At 35.0% G+C, this 17494-nt stretch overlaps 1 protein-coding gene across 1 annotated transcript in view; it reads right to left on the bottom strand.

Moving 5' to 3' along the window:
- The window catches only part of LOC142241191 (uncharacterized), a 115887-nt gene that overhangs the window by 40697 nt on the left and 57696 nt on the right, over window positions 1–17494 (bottom strand). The window contains exons 3-5 of the mRNA XM_075312934.1: window positions 10460–10611; window positions 5304–5445; window positions 4022–4159 (exon numbers count right to left, since the gene is read on the bottom strand). Of these exons, the coding sequence (XP_075169049.1) occupies window positions 4022–4159; window positions 5304–5445; window positions 10460–10611 (432 nt within the window). The remainder of the gene's footprint in view (window positions 1–4021; window positions 4160–5303; window positions 5446–10459; window positions 10612–17494) is intronic.

Genomic DNA, 17494 nt, shown 5'->3' with positions numbered 1-17494 from the left:
GTTTCGTCCCTATTGATTTTCGTCTCACTTACCGCTTAGATAGAGCTTAGATATTCAGCTGGTTTTAGTTTTGTATGTGAGCGAAGAGTAGTATTCAGCTATCAGAAATAGGCTTTTGGTTTTTTTTTAGAAAATGGCCGCATTTTTCACAAAATGTAACAAAAACGTACATATTAGATACCCATGATAATGTTGAGTAACCATTTTGTTAAAAAAGCTTAGTTTTCGAGATATCGTTCGTTTAAAATTAAAATATTTTTTCCTTTTTGGAAAATGGCAGATTTTTTTACAAAATGTAACAAAAAAGTGCATATTAGCTATAAAAGCATTAATTTAGATCGATGAAAATTTACATATTTTAATTTTTTTTTTGGAAAAACGAGCACATGTTTTACAACATTTAACAAAAAGACATGCATAATACGTTAAAATGGTGTATTTTAAAGAGCAAATGTTATGTAACAATTTGAAAATTTAAATATTTTAGCATTTCGTTTTTTAAAGTTTAGCTGTACTGTTAACGAAAACCGTTCATATTAGGTATAATATGTTTATTATCCCTAAACATCAAAATGTACCAAAAATATCCGATATATGAACAAATGTCCCAAAAACATGCGGTATATAGGTATGATACCATACGTGAGTCCAAAGCCGATCAGAAATTAAAACGTTGACGGCGTAAGAGAACAAATTTTCACGACAGGTCATGGCAACCCTGGCATAAGAATAATGAATTTAAATTTTTAAAAATGTAGTGCAAGATGCAAAATTTTACCAAAATAAATAGCAGAGCATGACTGAGAAAAGTGGAGAATTCACAATAACGCATAAAACAAAAAATTTAGAAAATGTACCGGAAATATCGGCGTCCCCGAAATATGCGGAAGATAAGAGAAAATATCGGGGACGGTCCCCGAAACATCGAAATGTACCCAAAATATGCGATATATAAAAAAAATGTCCCGAAAATATGCGGAAGGCATACATATATATATATATATATATATATATATATATATATATATATATATATATATATATATATATATATATATATATATATATATATATATATATATATATATATATATATATATATATATATATATATATATATATATATATATATATATATATAACGACCATATACTAGCACAATGTACCAAATTTCAACTGACTCCGATAAAATTTGCTCCTCCAAGAGGCTCCATGGACCACTTTTGGCATGGTTGTTAAATATCATATACGATCACCACGTACCAAATTTCAAGCAGATCGGATGAATTTTGCTTCTCCTAAAGCCACCGGAGGTCAAATCTGGGGATCGGTTTATATGGGAGCTATATGTAATTATGGGCTGATAGGAACCAATTCCTGCATGGTTGTTGGATACCATATACTAACATCACGTACCAAATTTCAAACGAATGGGAAGAATTTTGCTCTTCCAAGGGGCTCTGGAGGTCAAATCTGGGGATCGGTTTATATGGGGGCTATATATAATTATGGACCGATGTCAACCAATTTTTGCATGGTTGTTAGAGACCATATACTAACACCATGTACCAAATTTCAGCCGGATCGGATGAAATTTGCTTCTCTTAGAGGCCTCGCAAGCCAAATCGGGGGATCGGTTTATATGGGGGCTATATATAATTATGAACCGATGTGGACCAATTTTTGCATGGTTGTTAGAGACCATATACTGACACCATGTACCAAATTTCAGCCGCATCGGATGAAATTTGCTTCTCTTAGAGGCCTCGCAAGCCAAATCGGGGGATCGGTTTATATGGGGGCTATATATAATTATGGACCGATTTGGACCAATTTTTGCATGGTTGTTAGAGACCATATACTAACACCATGTACCAAATTTCAGCCGCATCGGATGAAATTTGCTTCTCTTAGAGGCCTCGCAAGCCAAATTTGGGGGTCCGTTTATATAGGGGCTATACGAAAAAGTGGACCGATATGGCCCATTTGCAATACCATCCGACCTACATCAATAGCAACTACTTGTGCCAAGTTTCAAGTCGATAGCTTGTTTCGTTCGAAGGTTAGCGTGATTTCAACAGACGGACGGACGGACGGACATGCTCAGATCGACTCAGAATTTCACCACGACCCAGAATATATATACTTTATGGGGTCTTACAGCAATATTTCGATGCGTTACAAACGGAATGACAAAGTTAATATACCCCCCATCCTATGGTGGAGGGTAAAAAAAAATAATAAAAAAAAATAAATTTCATTCCTGCTGGGCTTTGAACATGTGCCGTTTGACTTTTTCGCTTCCATGGAAGTTCTTTTGAGAAGGTTTTGCAAATTACGAGAATTTTTAACTTTTTTGTTTACTTTTAATGGAAAAATATATGCCGAAAATAAAAAATAAAAACGATGCATGTCATAAAAAAATAATTTTTTAGAAAAATATTTGATAAAAAATTGCCGCTGGTGAGATTTGAACCTGCGTTTCTTATTTTTTCGTTCATACTAATAAAGAACATCTCGAGAAGCAATTAGAATGTTATTCCTTGGTGTCGTATTACGATCATATCACAAACATTTGAATTGACCTTTCGACGCTTTATGTTCAATGGCGTTTGTGGCTGAGTGTGCTAGGGCGTTCTGTTATGGTGCCAGCAAACCCATGTTCAAACCCTGGTCGGAGCGAAAAAGTTTTTCAAATTGTAAAAATTAGATAATAGGAAAATAATTGTGTAATAAAACATATTGATGAAAAAAAAGTGAAATTGGTTGAAAAAAAATTTTTTTTTTTCACTTTTTAAATTTCTTCATTCAAATTAACTCCCAGGTCACAACTTCTAAAGCAATGCAAAGGATCCAAAAAGGTAGTACTTCCGTCCTATGACAAGCCCATGTAAAATTCATTGGAGATGATCCAAGTTTGCACTACTTCCGGATCACAGATTGGGGATCCAAACTACTTTTTTGGAAGCTCTTTTTTTGCTGGGATCCTATGAACCTTTTATTTTTTTGCAATCAGAAATTTTCTTAACATTAGATGTTTTGTCTTTGAAGACAAACAATATTATAACAATATTATACTCTGATGACTAAAATCAACTCGTCTAAATAGTTTTTTTCCATTATGTAGTTTTTTGTTTTATATTTTCCTGTTTGAGGTAAATTTATAATTAAAGTGTTTGTATAAAAGTTTATATAAAACTAATATTCATTTAATATTTTAGTTTAAACTAAGTTGCTTGGAATAAATTTTTTATGCTTAAAATAATCATAAAAAGTACAAATACATACATACACAAACACTTACTAGAGGATAAGGTGGTGTTGTTTGAGTGATAATACAGGGATCCTTCAAAATATTTTTGTGAAAAATTTTTGTTACTCTTGTTGCTGTTGTTTTTGTTTAGTTTCAAAATTACACAAACACACACACACACATAGAAAGACTTGCATAAATCCATATTGTATATCATATAGGAAAATATTTTTTGTAGAAAATTACAAATACATATACATACATACACACAAAGATAGTGGGTTAGAGATAGAGAGAGATACATTGCTGGAGACATACATACATACATAACCACACATACATATATTATGCATAAATACTTAAGTAGAGAGTAGTAGGAAAAAGTTTTTTTTTATAGAATATAAGAAGGGGATTAAAAAACAAATATTTGTTGCCTTTTTTGGTTGAGAGAGGGATGGAGAGAAACAAAAAACCAGGAATTGTTGCCAAACAAGAAAGGATTATAATGGAGTAATTGGATATGGTTTTAGATATATGAAAATTGGAAATGTTTCTTAGCAAGAAAAAAAATAATTGTTATAGAATAAGAAGAAAACAATAATATTAAAAGGAAAAAGTTTTTTGTTTAAATGGAATGGAAAAATATTTGGTTACAATTAAGGTTCTTTTGAAAAACAAGAAAATAATAATAATTTTTCTTTTGTTACTTCTTTAGCATTGTATTGTTCCGCCTGGCATCCTAAAACCGATATTTACCAAGTTCTTTACCTGCTGTGCCCATATTCAATATGCTTATCTCTCCAAAATAGGAACCTGCCTTTAATGAAGCCATTACGGTTTTACCATTATCAGCCACCACCTGCAAGCGTCCACGATTAACGATGTACATCTCCTTGCCCACTTCGCCTGGAGTAAGCCACGACCACAGCAATACAAAGGTATGTGTTAACCATTTGATAAGACAATGGCCATTTATATCGAAGTTTTTGTGCATTTTATTTTGTCATCCATATAGGAAAATGGTAGAACATTTAAGGTCAAATTCGTAAGATCATTTTTCGTTGTAGTTGTTCCATTGTTTTTTTTTTTTTTTTTTGAGTTGATAGAGTTTCAGTGATTTATGAAGCAATTTGTGAAAAACGTTCCATTTATGGGGGGCCATGATCCAAAGGTATCCCCGAAAAAAGGTGATGGTTTGTTTTTTTTTCGTTCATATTGGTCATCCATGAGTTGGCAGATGCAATTCGTTTTAAGTAAATTTTCGTTGTTATTTACGTAAGCCAGGATAAAAGATAGCAGGTCAATGCATCCATTCCACCCCATATTCATATGTATACATTTGGTTAGATTCCCAAAACCAAGTCACAGCCATAAAGAACATGGAGGCCATCCAAAAACAGGTTCCAAGTGTCGTGGATCACAGAAAAAAAAACCAAACAAATAGAAAAAACAATCAACCATGTGTGGTGCATTCAACACCCGCCGAGTGTTAAGTTGTTCGAATTTTAAATGTCCCAAGTGTCAGAAACATCCGTGAGATACAACACAGAGTAAATGCAGCCAAAGTGTTTCAACCATGTTTTATGCAGGATAAAATCACCACATTGTTGTTGTCCACAGAGGTGAGCCAAATGCGAAGGTTTTTAAAAGGGACGCAGAGATGATGGAGGTGGTCATCACCAGAAGCATAAAAGATTTTTGGTCAATGTTTTTGTTGAGTCCATGCCATCCACCCCACACACACAACGAAGTAAATTGCATTAAGTTTACCAAGGGTAGAATGATATGAGAACGAAAAATACAACAACGAATGCAACAAAGAAAAAAATAAAGTGCCAAAGAAAATTTATCCCACATCCGGTTGATTGGGATATTGATGAGTTTTTTCCCGACCAAATGAAAAACAAAAATGGTTACGTCGAAAAATATTGAAAAAAAGAGAGTGAGAGAGTGGGAGAGAAAAAGAAAGAAAGTTACAAATTTAATATTTTATCTCGACAATAACCAACAATTTGCCAAATTGCTAATAAAAAAAAATATTTGTACTTACCCTTGCGGCAGATGTAGTCACCAGGTGAAAAGAGAACCGGACGTAATCGTAATACCAATTCACACAGGAAACCAGCTTCAGTGTTTTGAAAAATTTCAACTCGTTTAAGTGTATCTAAATGGACGTTAATTGCTATTTCAGCCTATAGAATCACACATATATCCATCACAGGGTCAATATGAGTATGTAGTCAGTAGAGTATCATGGTCAAAACATGAAAATATGGCGAAAAAGGAAAAAAGTAAAAAAAAACAATTCTATTAGAAAATTTGTGTTGATTGGAAGCATATATGGTTATAAATTTGACGAGGAGAAACGTTTATATTTCAGATAGTAGAGAAATATGATAATTTTCTATAACAGTTATTAGTTGAGGTTGACTTTAAATTTCATAGACTTACTTAATTTCATAAACAGAATTCAAATATTTCCTGTCTTTAATTATTTTTTATTTTACTAATTAATTATACCCTTCACCACTACTGTGGTACAGGGTATAATAAGTTTGTGCATTTGTATGTAACGCCAAGAAGGAAAAGTCTGAGACCCATCGTTTAGTATACCGATCGTCTTAGAATTAAATTCTGAGTCGATTTAGCGATGTCCGTCTGTCTGTCTGTCTGTCTGTCTGTCCGTCTGTCTGTCTGTTGATGTATTTTGTGTGCAAAGTACAGCTCGCAGTTTTAGTCCGATTGTCCTAAAATTTGGTATGGGGTCCTGTTTCGGCTCAAAGACGATCCCTATTGATTTTGGAAAAAATCGGTTCAGATTTAGGTATAGCTGATATATATATTTTTCACCGATCTGGTCATAATTGGCTTGCAAAATATCAGCCAAATCGGTTCAGATTTAGATATAGCTCCCATATATAGCTTTCGCCCGATTTACACTCATTTGCCCACAGAGGCCAATTTTTTGCTCAGATTTAGTTGAAATTTTGCACAGGGAGTAGAATTAGCATTGTAGCTATGCGTGTCAAATTTAGTTGAAATCGGTTCAGATTTAGATATAGCTCCCATATATAGCTTTCGCCCGATTTACACTCAAATGACCACAGAGGCCAATTTTTTGCTCCGATTTAGTTGAAATTTTGCACAGGGAGTAGAATTAGCATTGTAGCTATGAGTGCCAAATTTGGTTGAAATCGGTTCAGATTTAGATATATCTCCCATATATAGCTTTCGCCCGATTTACACTCATATGACCGTAGAGGCCAATTTTTAACTCCGATTTAGTTGAAATTTTACACAGGGAGTAGAATTAGCATTGTAGCTATGCGTGCCAAATTTGGTTGAAATCGGTTCAGATTTAGATATAGCTCCCATATATATGTTTTTCTGATTTCGACAAAAATGGTCAAAATACCAACATTTGTATGCCCCTCACCACTACTGTGGTACAGGGTATAATAAGTTTGTGCATTTGTATGTAACGCCAAGAAGGAAAAGTCTGAGACCCATCGTTTAGTATACCGATCGTCTTAGAATTAAATTCTGAGTCGATTTAGCGATGTCCGTCTGTCTGTCTGTCTGTCTGTCCGTCTGTCTGTCTGTTGATGTATTTTTGTGTGCAAAGTACAGCTCGCAGTTTTAGTCCGATTGTCCTAAAATTTGGTATAGGGTCCTGTTTCGGCTCAAAGACGATCCCTATTGATTTTGGAAAAAATCGGTTCAGATTTAGATATAGCTGCCATATATATTTTTCACCGATCTGGTCATAATTGGCGTGTATATCAACCGATCTTCCTCAAATTCCGTACATCCGAATATTTTATGAGTCTCGAAAAACTTGCAAAATATCAGCCAAATCGGTTCAGATTTAGATATAGCTCCCATATATAGCTTTCGCCCGATTTACACTCATTTGCCCACAGAGGCCAATTTTTTGCTCCGATTTAGTTGAAATTTTGCACAGGCAGTATAATTAGCATTGTAGCTATGCGTGCCAAATTTGGTTGAAATCGGTTCAGATTTAGATATAGCTCCCATATATAGCTTTCGCCCGATTTACACTCATTTGCCCACAAAGGCCAATTTTTTGCTCCGATTTAGTTGAAATTTTGCATAGGGAGTAGAATTAGCGTTGTAGCTATGCGTGCCAAATTTGCTTGAAATCGGTTCAGATTTGGATATATCTCCCATATAAAGCTTTCGCCCGATTTACACTCATATGACCACAGAGGCCAATTTTTAACTCCGATTTAGTTGAAATTTTGCACAGGGAGTAGAATTACCATTGTAGCTATGCGTGCCAAATTTGGTTGAAATCGGTTCAGATTTAGATATAGCTCCCATATATATGTTTTTCTGATTTCGACAAAAATGGTCAAAATACCAACATTTTCCTTGTAAAATCGCCACTGCTTAGTCGAAAAGTTGTAAAAATGAATCTAATTTTCCTAAACTTCTAATACATATATATCGAGCGATAAATCATAAATAACCTTTTTCGAAGTTTCCTTAAAATTTCTTCAGATTTAAACGTTTCCCATATTTTTTTACTAACATTGTGTTCCACCCTAGTGCATTAGCCGACTTAAATTTTGAGTCTATAGATTTTGTAGAAGTCTATCAAATTCTTCCAGATCGAGTGATATTTAAATGTATGTATTTGGGACAAACCTTTATATATAGCCCCCAACACATTTGACGGATGTGATATGGTATCGAAAATTTAGATCTACAAAGTGGTGCAGGGTATAATATAGCCGGCCCCGCCCGACTTTAGACTTTCCTTACTGGTTTTTTATTGAAATTTCTTCAATCACAGAAATTATAGTATTCGATAGATGATAGAATTCGGAATTTTATGTTGATGTTAATACGGTTTCGAAAGACTTATGAAGAATGCTAAAAAAAACAGTAATTTAAAATTCCCAATACCAAGTATACATAGCCTAAATTAAAATGTGACATTTTTGGCTTCTTTGGCTCGGAATCAATACCAAAGTCATCAAAATAGCCTTTATTCATGCATGTAAGGTTAATATGGAAGGACTAAAGTCAGACGCGGCCGACTATATTATACCCTTCATCACTAAGTAGGCCGACATTTTGGTTACCATCTCAATACTTTCAAATTTGTTGGGAGTTACATTAAGGTTTGAGAGCCACCGTGGTACAATGGTTAACATGCCCGCCTTGCATACACAGGGTCGTGGAATCAAAACCGGTTTCGACCAAACACCAAGAAGTTTTTCAGCGTTGGATTATGTTTCAAAGCTTCTCTAAGTGGTTTCACTGCAATGTGGAACGCCTATAAAAAGAAGGTCCCTTGTCATTGAGCTTAACATGGAATCGGGCAGCACTCAGTGATAAGAGAGAAGTTCACCAATATGGTACCACAATGGACTGAATAGTCTAAGTGAGCCTGATACATCGGGCTGCCACCTAACCTAACCTACAGTATGAATTTGGGTGCTTCTATTTTTATATATATTTTATGGGAGAGAAGCATATTCGGTAACTGGGTATTTTGGTGCAAACGTAGCAACTCTTTGGGAATTTCTAGTCCTTTTTATACCCTGCACCACACTGTGGAACAGGGTATTATAAGTTAGTGCATATCTTTGTAACACCCAGAAGGAGACGAAGTAGACATATGGTGTCTTTGGCAATAATGCTCAGGGTGGTTCCCTGAAGCGATATAACCAAGTCCGTCTGACTGTCTTTCCGTCCGTCCGTCCGTCCGTCTGTCTGTGAACACATTTTTGTGATCCAAGTCTAGGTCGCACTATAAGTCCAATCGCCTTCAAATTTGGCACGTGTTCCTTTTTTGGGTCAGAATAGAACCCTATTGATTTTGGAAGAAATCGGTTCAGATTTAGATATAGCTCCCATATATATCTTTCGCCCGATATGGACTAATATGGTCCTAGAAGCCAGAGTTTTGGCCCAATTTGGTTGATATTTTACACAGGGAGTAGATTTAGCATTGTAGCTATGCGTGCCAAATTTGGTTGAAATCGGTTCAGATTTAGATATAGCTCCCATATATAGCCTTCGCCCGATTTACACTCAAATGACCACAGAGACCAATTTTTAACGCCGATTTAGTTGAAATTTTGTACAGGGAGTAGAATTAGCATTGTTGCTATGCTTGCCAAATTTGAAATTGAATTCGGTTCAGATTTAGATATAGCTCCCATATATATGTTTTTCTGATTTCGACAAAAATAGTCAAAATATCAACATTTTCCTTGTAAAATCGCCACTACTTAGTCGAAAAGTTGTAAAAATTACTCAAATTTTTCTAAACTTCTAATACATATATATCGAGTGAAAAATCATAAATAAACTTTTGCGAAGTTTCTTTAAAATTGCTTCAGATTTAAATGTTTCCCATATTTTTTTTACTAACATTAACCAACTTAAATTTTGAATCTATAGATTTTGTAGAAGTCTATCAAATTCTGTTCAGATCGAGTGATATTTAAATGTATGTAGTTGGGACAAACCTTTATATAGCCCCCAACACATTTGACGGATGTGATATGGTATGGAAAATTTAGATCTACAAAGTGGCACAGGGTATAATATAGTCGGTCCCGCCCGACTTTAGACTTTCCTTACTTGTTTTCGATAAATTAGTCACAATAAATTGCTATTGTGAATCAAAGAAGCGTCACTTTATCAAAATGCAATCTGGCAACATCCGTGCGACGTGCACTGATGGGTTGTTCTGGATAGAACTCCAGTGCAACGATGTTGTGGGTTATCATTATTTCCATTCGCCATACTTACCATATTAACATATTTACAATATTTTTCAAAAATATTTCTATATTTAAAATACAAATGTTTTATTCAACGTATATTTTTGGAACATGTTTTGTCAGTGTAGGCAATTTTTCAATTTGTAATTCTTCCCTCATTTAATTCTTAAAAATTACAAGAAGAAGAACTTTGCAAATAAAGTGAGTTGCTTTTAAGATAGAGAATTTTAAGTAATAAAGAAAAATGCAGAGTTTCTTTTTTAATTTACAATTTTTAAATAGCTTATGTTTACTTGCAGTTTCTATACAATTTTATATACAGACAATACCTGTACCCCTACCAAAACCCTCACAATTCTTCGGTTTTTACCATATGTGTTTCCCATATCAGTTCACTACTAAATGTTCAAAACTCTTTTGATTACATATCTAAAATATTTACCTTTAATTTATCAGGAAGACATGATACGGCACGTTCCTCATCGGAACATTTTTGCGTCAGCCACAGGTAATCGAACCATTTGATGACTTTCACCTGTAGATGATTGGGCACACGTCGCATACGCATATACGTTTTCACGCCATCCAATTTGGCTGCAATTGAGAGGAGAAAGAGAAGATGCAACTTTAGTATTTAGTGTAAAGCACATTTCAATTATAAAAATGTTGTTGGCTTAGACGTTTATTAATACTTAGTATATTAAAAAAAAAATATTGATTCTTTGTATCCGAATCAGGAAGCATATCTGTTTGGGAAAAAGTAATTTACTAGTAATTTACGAGTATAGTATTCACACTCCTACAAAAACGTTTTCCTTCGAAAATTACGACATCCCCGAAGCATCCTGTTGTTGGTAAAGGTGCCTCTTTACAATTATATTTTATATAGTCTTTAGCTGTCTCGTAGAACTTGGGATTTGTTATGTTACCAAGTTTTTAGTCTCCTAATGATTTTAGTTAATTTTTGGTTAATTGAGTTAGGTTTTATCCTCAATGATTTTATTCGAATACATTGACTACCAATGTATAATGTGGGTACATGATAACAAATCTATTTTTGGCTCTTTTTTTGGATTCATTTATAGTGACAGCCCATAGGAGGTGAACTTCTCTCTAATCACTGAATTCTATATTTAGCACAATAACAAGAGACCTGCCACTTCCCAGCAAAAAACTCACTGAATTTTCAGCAGCTTTGTAACGGAAGTCAAAGTCAAGCAGCGCTTACCTTTGCGAGGAATTCACTGCTGAATTTATAAGGAAATGTCTCACTTAAATGCGCTTCTTCTTTGTATGAAATTCAGCGCTATCAAAAGCAGTACATTTACATGAGAAAATCATTGCAACTTTAGTGCGTTTAAAAATCCACATAATAATTTCAAACCATTATAAAGTACCACCAGATAGCGGTAAATTACCACCTTTAAAAATTATTAAATGTAACAGTCTTGCTTTTTTATAATTATACTAGCTAGGCCCGGTCGCGTTGCTGGCCGCAAGAGTTATTCTTACCTTGAATTAAATTCATCAATACACAAAGCAAGAGAAGACCAAATGAATTGAATCGCAAAATACATATTTATCCTTCAAACACGATACATCAACTGATTTATTTTTAAAAATATGTAAAGGGTGCTACGGTCAAAATTTGGTCAGTATAATCTTGACGTATTTCTTTCAATTTTGCATTTAAAAAACCTGAACACCCCTCATTTTGAAGGTGCGTGTGTGTAGAATGTTGCTCCTATTTTGGAATTCTATTTTTGGAATTCGCTCTTCAGTTGTCAAAATGCCGTTCAAGCAAGAGGAGCAGCGTATCAAAATTTTGCTCGCGCATCGCGAAAATCCGAGCTACTCGCACGCAAAGCTGGCAAAATCGCTAAAAGTTGCCAAATCAACCGTTACAAATGTAATTAAAGTGTTTGGGGAACGTTTGTCGACAGCCAGGAAGTGTGGATCGGGGGGAAATCGAAAACCGGAAGCCGCTGAGACGACAAAGAAAGTTGCCGGAAGTTTCAAGCGAAACCCTAACCTCTCTCTCCGAGATGCCGCAAATAAGCTGGGTGTATCGTCTACAACCGTGCATCGAGCCAAAAAACGAGCCGGACTATCGACTTACAAGAAGGTAGTGACTCCAAATCGCGATGATAAACAAAATACGACGGCCAAAGCGCGATCCCGGAGGCTGTACACGACGATGCCGACGATGTTTGACTGCGTGGTAATGGACGACGAAACCTACGTCAAAGCCGACAACAAGCAGCTTCCGGGACAGGAAAAAGGAAGGGGAAAGGTAGCAGATATTTTCAAGCACATAAAACTGTCAAAGTTCGCAAAGAAATATCTGGTTTGGCAAGCCATCTGTACCTGTGGCTTGAAAAGCAGCATTTTCATAGCTTCCGGGACTGCCAACCAAGAAATTTACGTGAAAGAGTGTTTGAATAAACGTCTGCTGCCTTTCCTGAAGAAACACGGTTGTTCCGTACTGTTTTGGCCGGATTTGGCATCTTGCCATTACGGTAAAAAGGCCATGGAGTGGTACGCCGCCAACAACGTGCAGGTGGTTCCCAAGGACAAGAACCCTCCCAACACGCCAGAGCTCCGCCCAATTGAGAAATACTGGGCTATTGTCAAGCGGAACCTAAAGAAGACCAAAAAAAAATGCTAAGGACGAGCAGCAGTTCAAGGCAAACTGGCTTTCTGCGGCGAGGAAGGTGGTTGTACAAAATCTGATGGCAGGTGTCAAGCGTGAGGCCCGGCAATTCGGATTTGGAAAAGCGAAAGCCTAACTGAATATTTTTCCTAAATTTTATACTAATTGAATTTGAAAAAGGAATTTAATTTGATTTTTTAAATAAACGATTTCACCGATTTACACGCGTTTTCCCTTGACCAAATTTTGACCGTATCACCCTTTATATCAATGTTCTTGCGATTCCGAAATGACAACTTAGTTTTCTTACAACGAATAAATCGCAAAATTTCCACCGGATCAAGGAAAATTTTTTTCGTCATGAGGCTTGCGAAGTTAAATCTATCTATGATGTTGAAAAATTTTTGCATGGTTGTTAGAGGACATATTCTAACATCATATACGACGAAAAAAAGGAAACAGTTTTATAAGAAGAATGCGAAAATTTAACTAAATTGTATACCTGTTGTATTTTTAATACCCTGTTGTATTTTTTAACTGCTGTTCACGAAATTTCGTCCTCTCATAGAAGACAAAATGAACTAAAAGTAAAGAGGAAAATTATTGGGGCCAAATCATGACCATACAGTAGTTCACTCATACTATTTTTGGGATCGTACGAATTTTTGTTTTTTGCTTTAGTTCATATTGAACTTATGTGTACGGCCATTGAACTTTATAGCCACATTTAGTTCATAAAATCTTTGAGACATACTCAAAAAAGGACAATTTCATTAGACAGTGGAAACTTCACAAAAACAATAAAATTTAACAACAAATAAATATTTTTTTCTAATAAAAATAAATTTAACGTTATTTTCATTGCGGTTTTTTTTCTATGTAGCAAATTTTAACCGGATCGCATGAAATTTTCTCTGCAAGACAAATCTGTGAATCGGTTTATATGGGGGCTTTACCTAACTGTGGTCCGCAATGGCATATTTGCAATACCATTTGGCCTACATCAATAGCATCTTCCTATAAAGGGTGATACGGTCAAAATTTGGTCAAGGGAAAACGCGTGTAAATCGGTGAAATTGTTTATTTAAAAAATCAAATTAAATTTATTTTTCAAGTTCAATTAGTATAAAATTCAGGAAAAATATTCAGTTAGGCTTTCGCTTTTCCAAATCCGAATTGCCGGGCCTCACGCTTGACACCTGCCATCAGATTTTTTTTTTGTACAGGCACCTTGTCCACCTTCTTCGCCGCAGAAAGCCACTTTGCCGTGAACTGCTGCTCGTCCTTAGCAGTTTTTTTGGTCTTCTTTAGGTTCCGCTTGACAATAGCCCAGTATTTCTCACTGGGGCGGAGCTCTGGCGTGTTGGGAGGGTTCTTGTCCTTGGGAACCACCTGCACGTTGTTGGCGGCGTACCACTCCATGGCCTTTTTACCGTAATGGCAAGAAGCCAAATCCGGCCAAAACAGTACGGAACAACCGTGTTTCTTCAGGAAAGGCAGCAGACGTTTATTCAAACACTCTTTCACGTAAATTTCTTGGTTGACAGTCCCGGAAGCTATGAAAATGCTGCTTTTCAAGCCACAGGTACAGATGGCTTGCCAAACCAGATATTTCTTTGCGAACTTTGACAGTTTTATGTGCTTGAAAATGTCTGCTACCTTTCCACTTTCTTTTGCCGTATAAAGCTCCTGTCCCGGAAGCTGCTTGTAGTTGGCTTTGACGTTTGTTTCGTCGTCCATTACCATGCAGTCAAACTTCGTCAGCATCGTCGTGTATAGTCTCCGGGACCGCGCTTTGGCCGTCGTATTTTGTTTATCATCGCGATTTGGAGTCACTACCTTCTTGTAAGTCGATAGTCCGGCTCGTTTTTTGGCTCGATGCACGGTTGTAGACGATACACCCAGCTTATTTTCGGCATCTCGGAGAGAGAGGTTAGGGTTTCGTTTGAAACTACCGGCAACTCTCTTTGTCGTCTCAGCGGCTTCAGGTTTTCGATTTCCCCCCGATCCAGACTTCCTGGCTGTCGACAAATGTTCCCCAACCACTTTAATTACATTTGTAACAGTTGATTTGGCAACTTTTAGCGATTTTGCCAGCTTTGCGTGCGAGTAGCTCGGATTTTCGCGATGCGCGAGCAAAATTTTGATACGCTGCTCTTCTTGCTTGGACGGCATTTTGACAACTGAAGAGTGAATTCCAAAATCAAAATAGGAGCAACATTCTACACACACACATACCTTCAAAATTAGGGATGTTCAGGTTTTTTAAATGCAAAATTGAAAGAAATACGTCAAGTTTATATTGACCAAATTTTGACCGTATCACCCTTTAACAAGTATCACGTCGATAGCTTATTTTGTTCGCCACAGAATTTCACCGCGACGAAGAATAAATATACAGGCAGAAACGGAATATGATCACCCACCTATATTTGAGGAGCAAAATGTTAGTTTTAGATGGAGAACATGTAAAATGCTTGTACATTATGGGGTCTGAAATCAGTATTTTGATGTGTTACTATCGCAATGACAAAAATCGTATACCCCTCATCCTATGGTGGAGCGAATAAAATATGGATTTTCTAAAGATATTTTTTTTCATATGCGATATTCAGAGATTTTAGGTATTTGATACATCTATGAAATTTCAAAATATTTAACAATTTGCATGGAAGTGGTATGCCATTGATAATGCGCCTGAACTTCAGAAGACTACAAATCAATTAAAAAAAAAAAAAAAAAAACAAAATACAAATTCGTCTTATAACGTTTAAATTGCATCCTTAATAGATAATTTACTTGCAATCACATGTCTTTTATGTCATATTGCAACTTTGCCACAAACAGTATGAATCTCTTTAATTGCCATTAAAATTTATGGATATGTTTTTAAATACTCCCTAGCGCTGACATCACCTGAACACGTCTGTCCTTTTTATTCAAACTAAAATCCATTAATCTAAACTTATCTCACCTACAATATTTTGCTATATCATTTTATTAAAGGGAAAATTAATCATTCGCACTAAGGAACCACATTGTGATAAAGGCAAGCAATGCAATAGTGCGGATTCGTACACATAACTCATACGCACTATAGGTGTTTCAAGTGTTCTTAGCTAAATTGAAAATACACTCATCCCTATAAAAATGTTCAAACAAGATGCCATGAATACAAGAATCAACTATTCTAACATTTGTCAGGTAGAAACCATTAACCATGGCTAAGCTTTTATCTGCAGGTGGATAAAATATTCAATTTTTAAAGTCATACGACATAAAATGGAAGATTGATTTACTTCTTATTGCAGAGAATCGTTATTCGAGAGAAATTTTGAAGATTTTCCTAGGGAATGAGCTAGTAAAATCTCAAGAGATAAGGGAATTTCACATAATAAAATTAAAATACGATACTTAGCTTTCTTCACGATTGATGAAACAAAATGGTTGCTACTTTTGGAAAGAGATTCCCAAGAGGTCTTTCCCTAAGGTGGATGTCGTGGAAGTTATAAAATTGTTTTTTTTTTTTTTTTTTTTATATTTGAATATTTCTAATGGAAATTGAGGAACTTCATGAAAATGAGCATAAAAGAAATTTTTTGCTTATTCTATATTTCAATTTAAATCCATTTCCCGCGATACTTCTTTCATAGATAATTAAATTTTAACTAGTTTTGCAATTATCTCCAGCGTAGCTATAGACTTTTACAATTGTATTCCAAATAAAAATGTGTTGAAATTTCGTACATACAGAAATGTTGATACATAAAAAGGCTACTGGCTATTTCCACCCACTAACGCACACACTCATACATATCCACATACACCCACATGTTTGTGGATAATGTTGACCATTGTCACTATAAATGTTGATGCCTTTGGCGAACAAACCTTGTGCACCAATGGTCATTGGCCATTCTATGTCATTGCAGTCATCCATTATTTGCTTGGTGTCATATTGCACAACACCAAAACGAAAAATATCAGCAATTTAACACAACAATGATTGTGGTAATGTTGGCAAAAGAAGGCAATTGTGGTAATCTCACATTGCCGAGTTTGTGATTTTATTTGGTTTTCATTTAGATTGTTTGACCAGATTGAGTGACTCGCCTGCTAGCTGTAGTCATTGCAACAGCATACAAGTTTTTATCCTAGAGCAATATTTGTATGCTCGATCTTTTCGTCTTACTGAAAAAAATTTCTTCATTTAGTTAACGAATGTCAAAATGTCATTAAACTTGATTTCAAAGCTTTGTTGTTCGGTTACAGTTTAATTTTCTATGAAAAATTTCATTCATTTTATTTTATGGTCACTTTACTTGTAAACTTATTTTTAGTGAAACGATATCAACAAATTTGTCGAGAGATGGGAAAAAATTGTAAACAACAATAGAATACATCAATGACTAATTTATTATTATGATATTCTTTTGTGAACAAAAATTGATTTTCGCTTTAAATAATGACGGTTGTCACAGTTGGCAGAATTCTATGAAAAATGTTAGATTTTTTATTGTTTGGTAGATTGGTACAATTCTTGATTTTATGGTCGATTTTGCAAAATATTCCTCTTCAAGCTAGGAGGTACTTCAATTTTCTATGAACATAAAGTTTTGACAAACATTTTCTATAGAAATAAAATCTTGACAAATGTTTTTATAGAAATAAACTCTTGACAAATTTTTCTGTAGAAATAAAATTTTGATAAAATTTTCTATAGAAATAAAATTTTGATAAAATTTTCTATAGAAATAAAATTTTGACAAAATTTTCTACAGAAAAAAATTTTGAAAAAATTTTCTATAGAAATAAAATTTTGAC

The sequence above is a fragment of the Haematobia irritans genome, chromosome 5 (genome assembly GCF_050003625.1).
Source record: "Haematobia irritans isolate KBUSLIRL chromosome 5, ASM5000362v1, whole genome shotgun sequence".
Taxonomy (NCBI): domain Eukaryota; kingdom Metazoa; phylum Arthropoda; class Insecta; order Diptera; family Muscidae; genus Haematobia; species Haematobia irritans.
The sequence above is the reverse complement of the archived record's forward strand: the minus strand, read 5'-3'. Positions and strand labels throughout refer to the sequence as shown.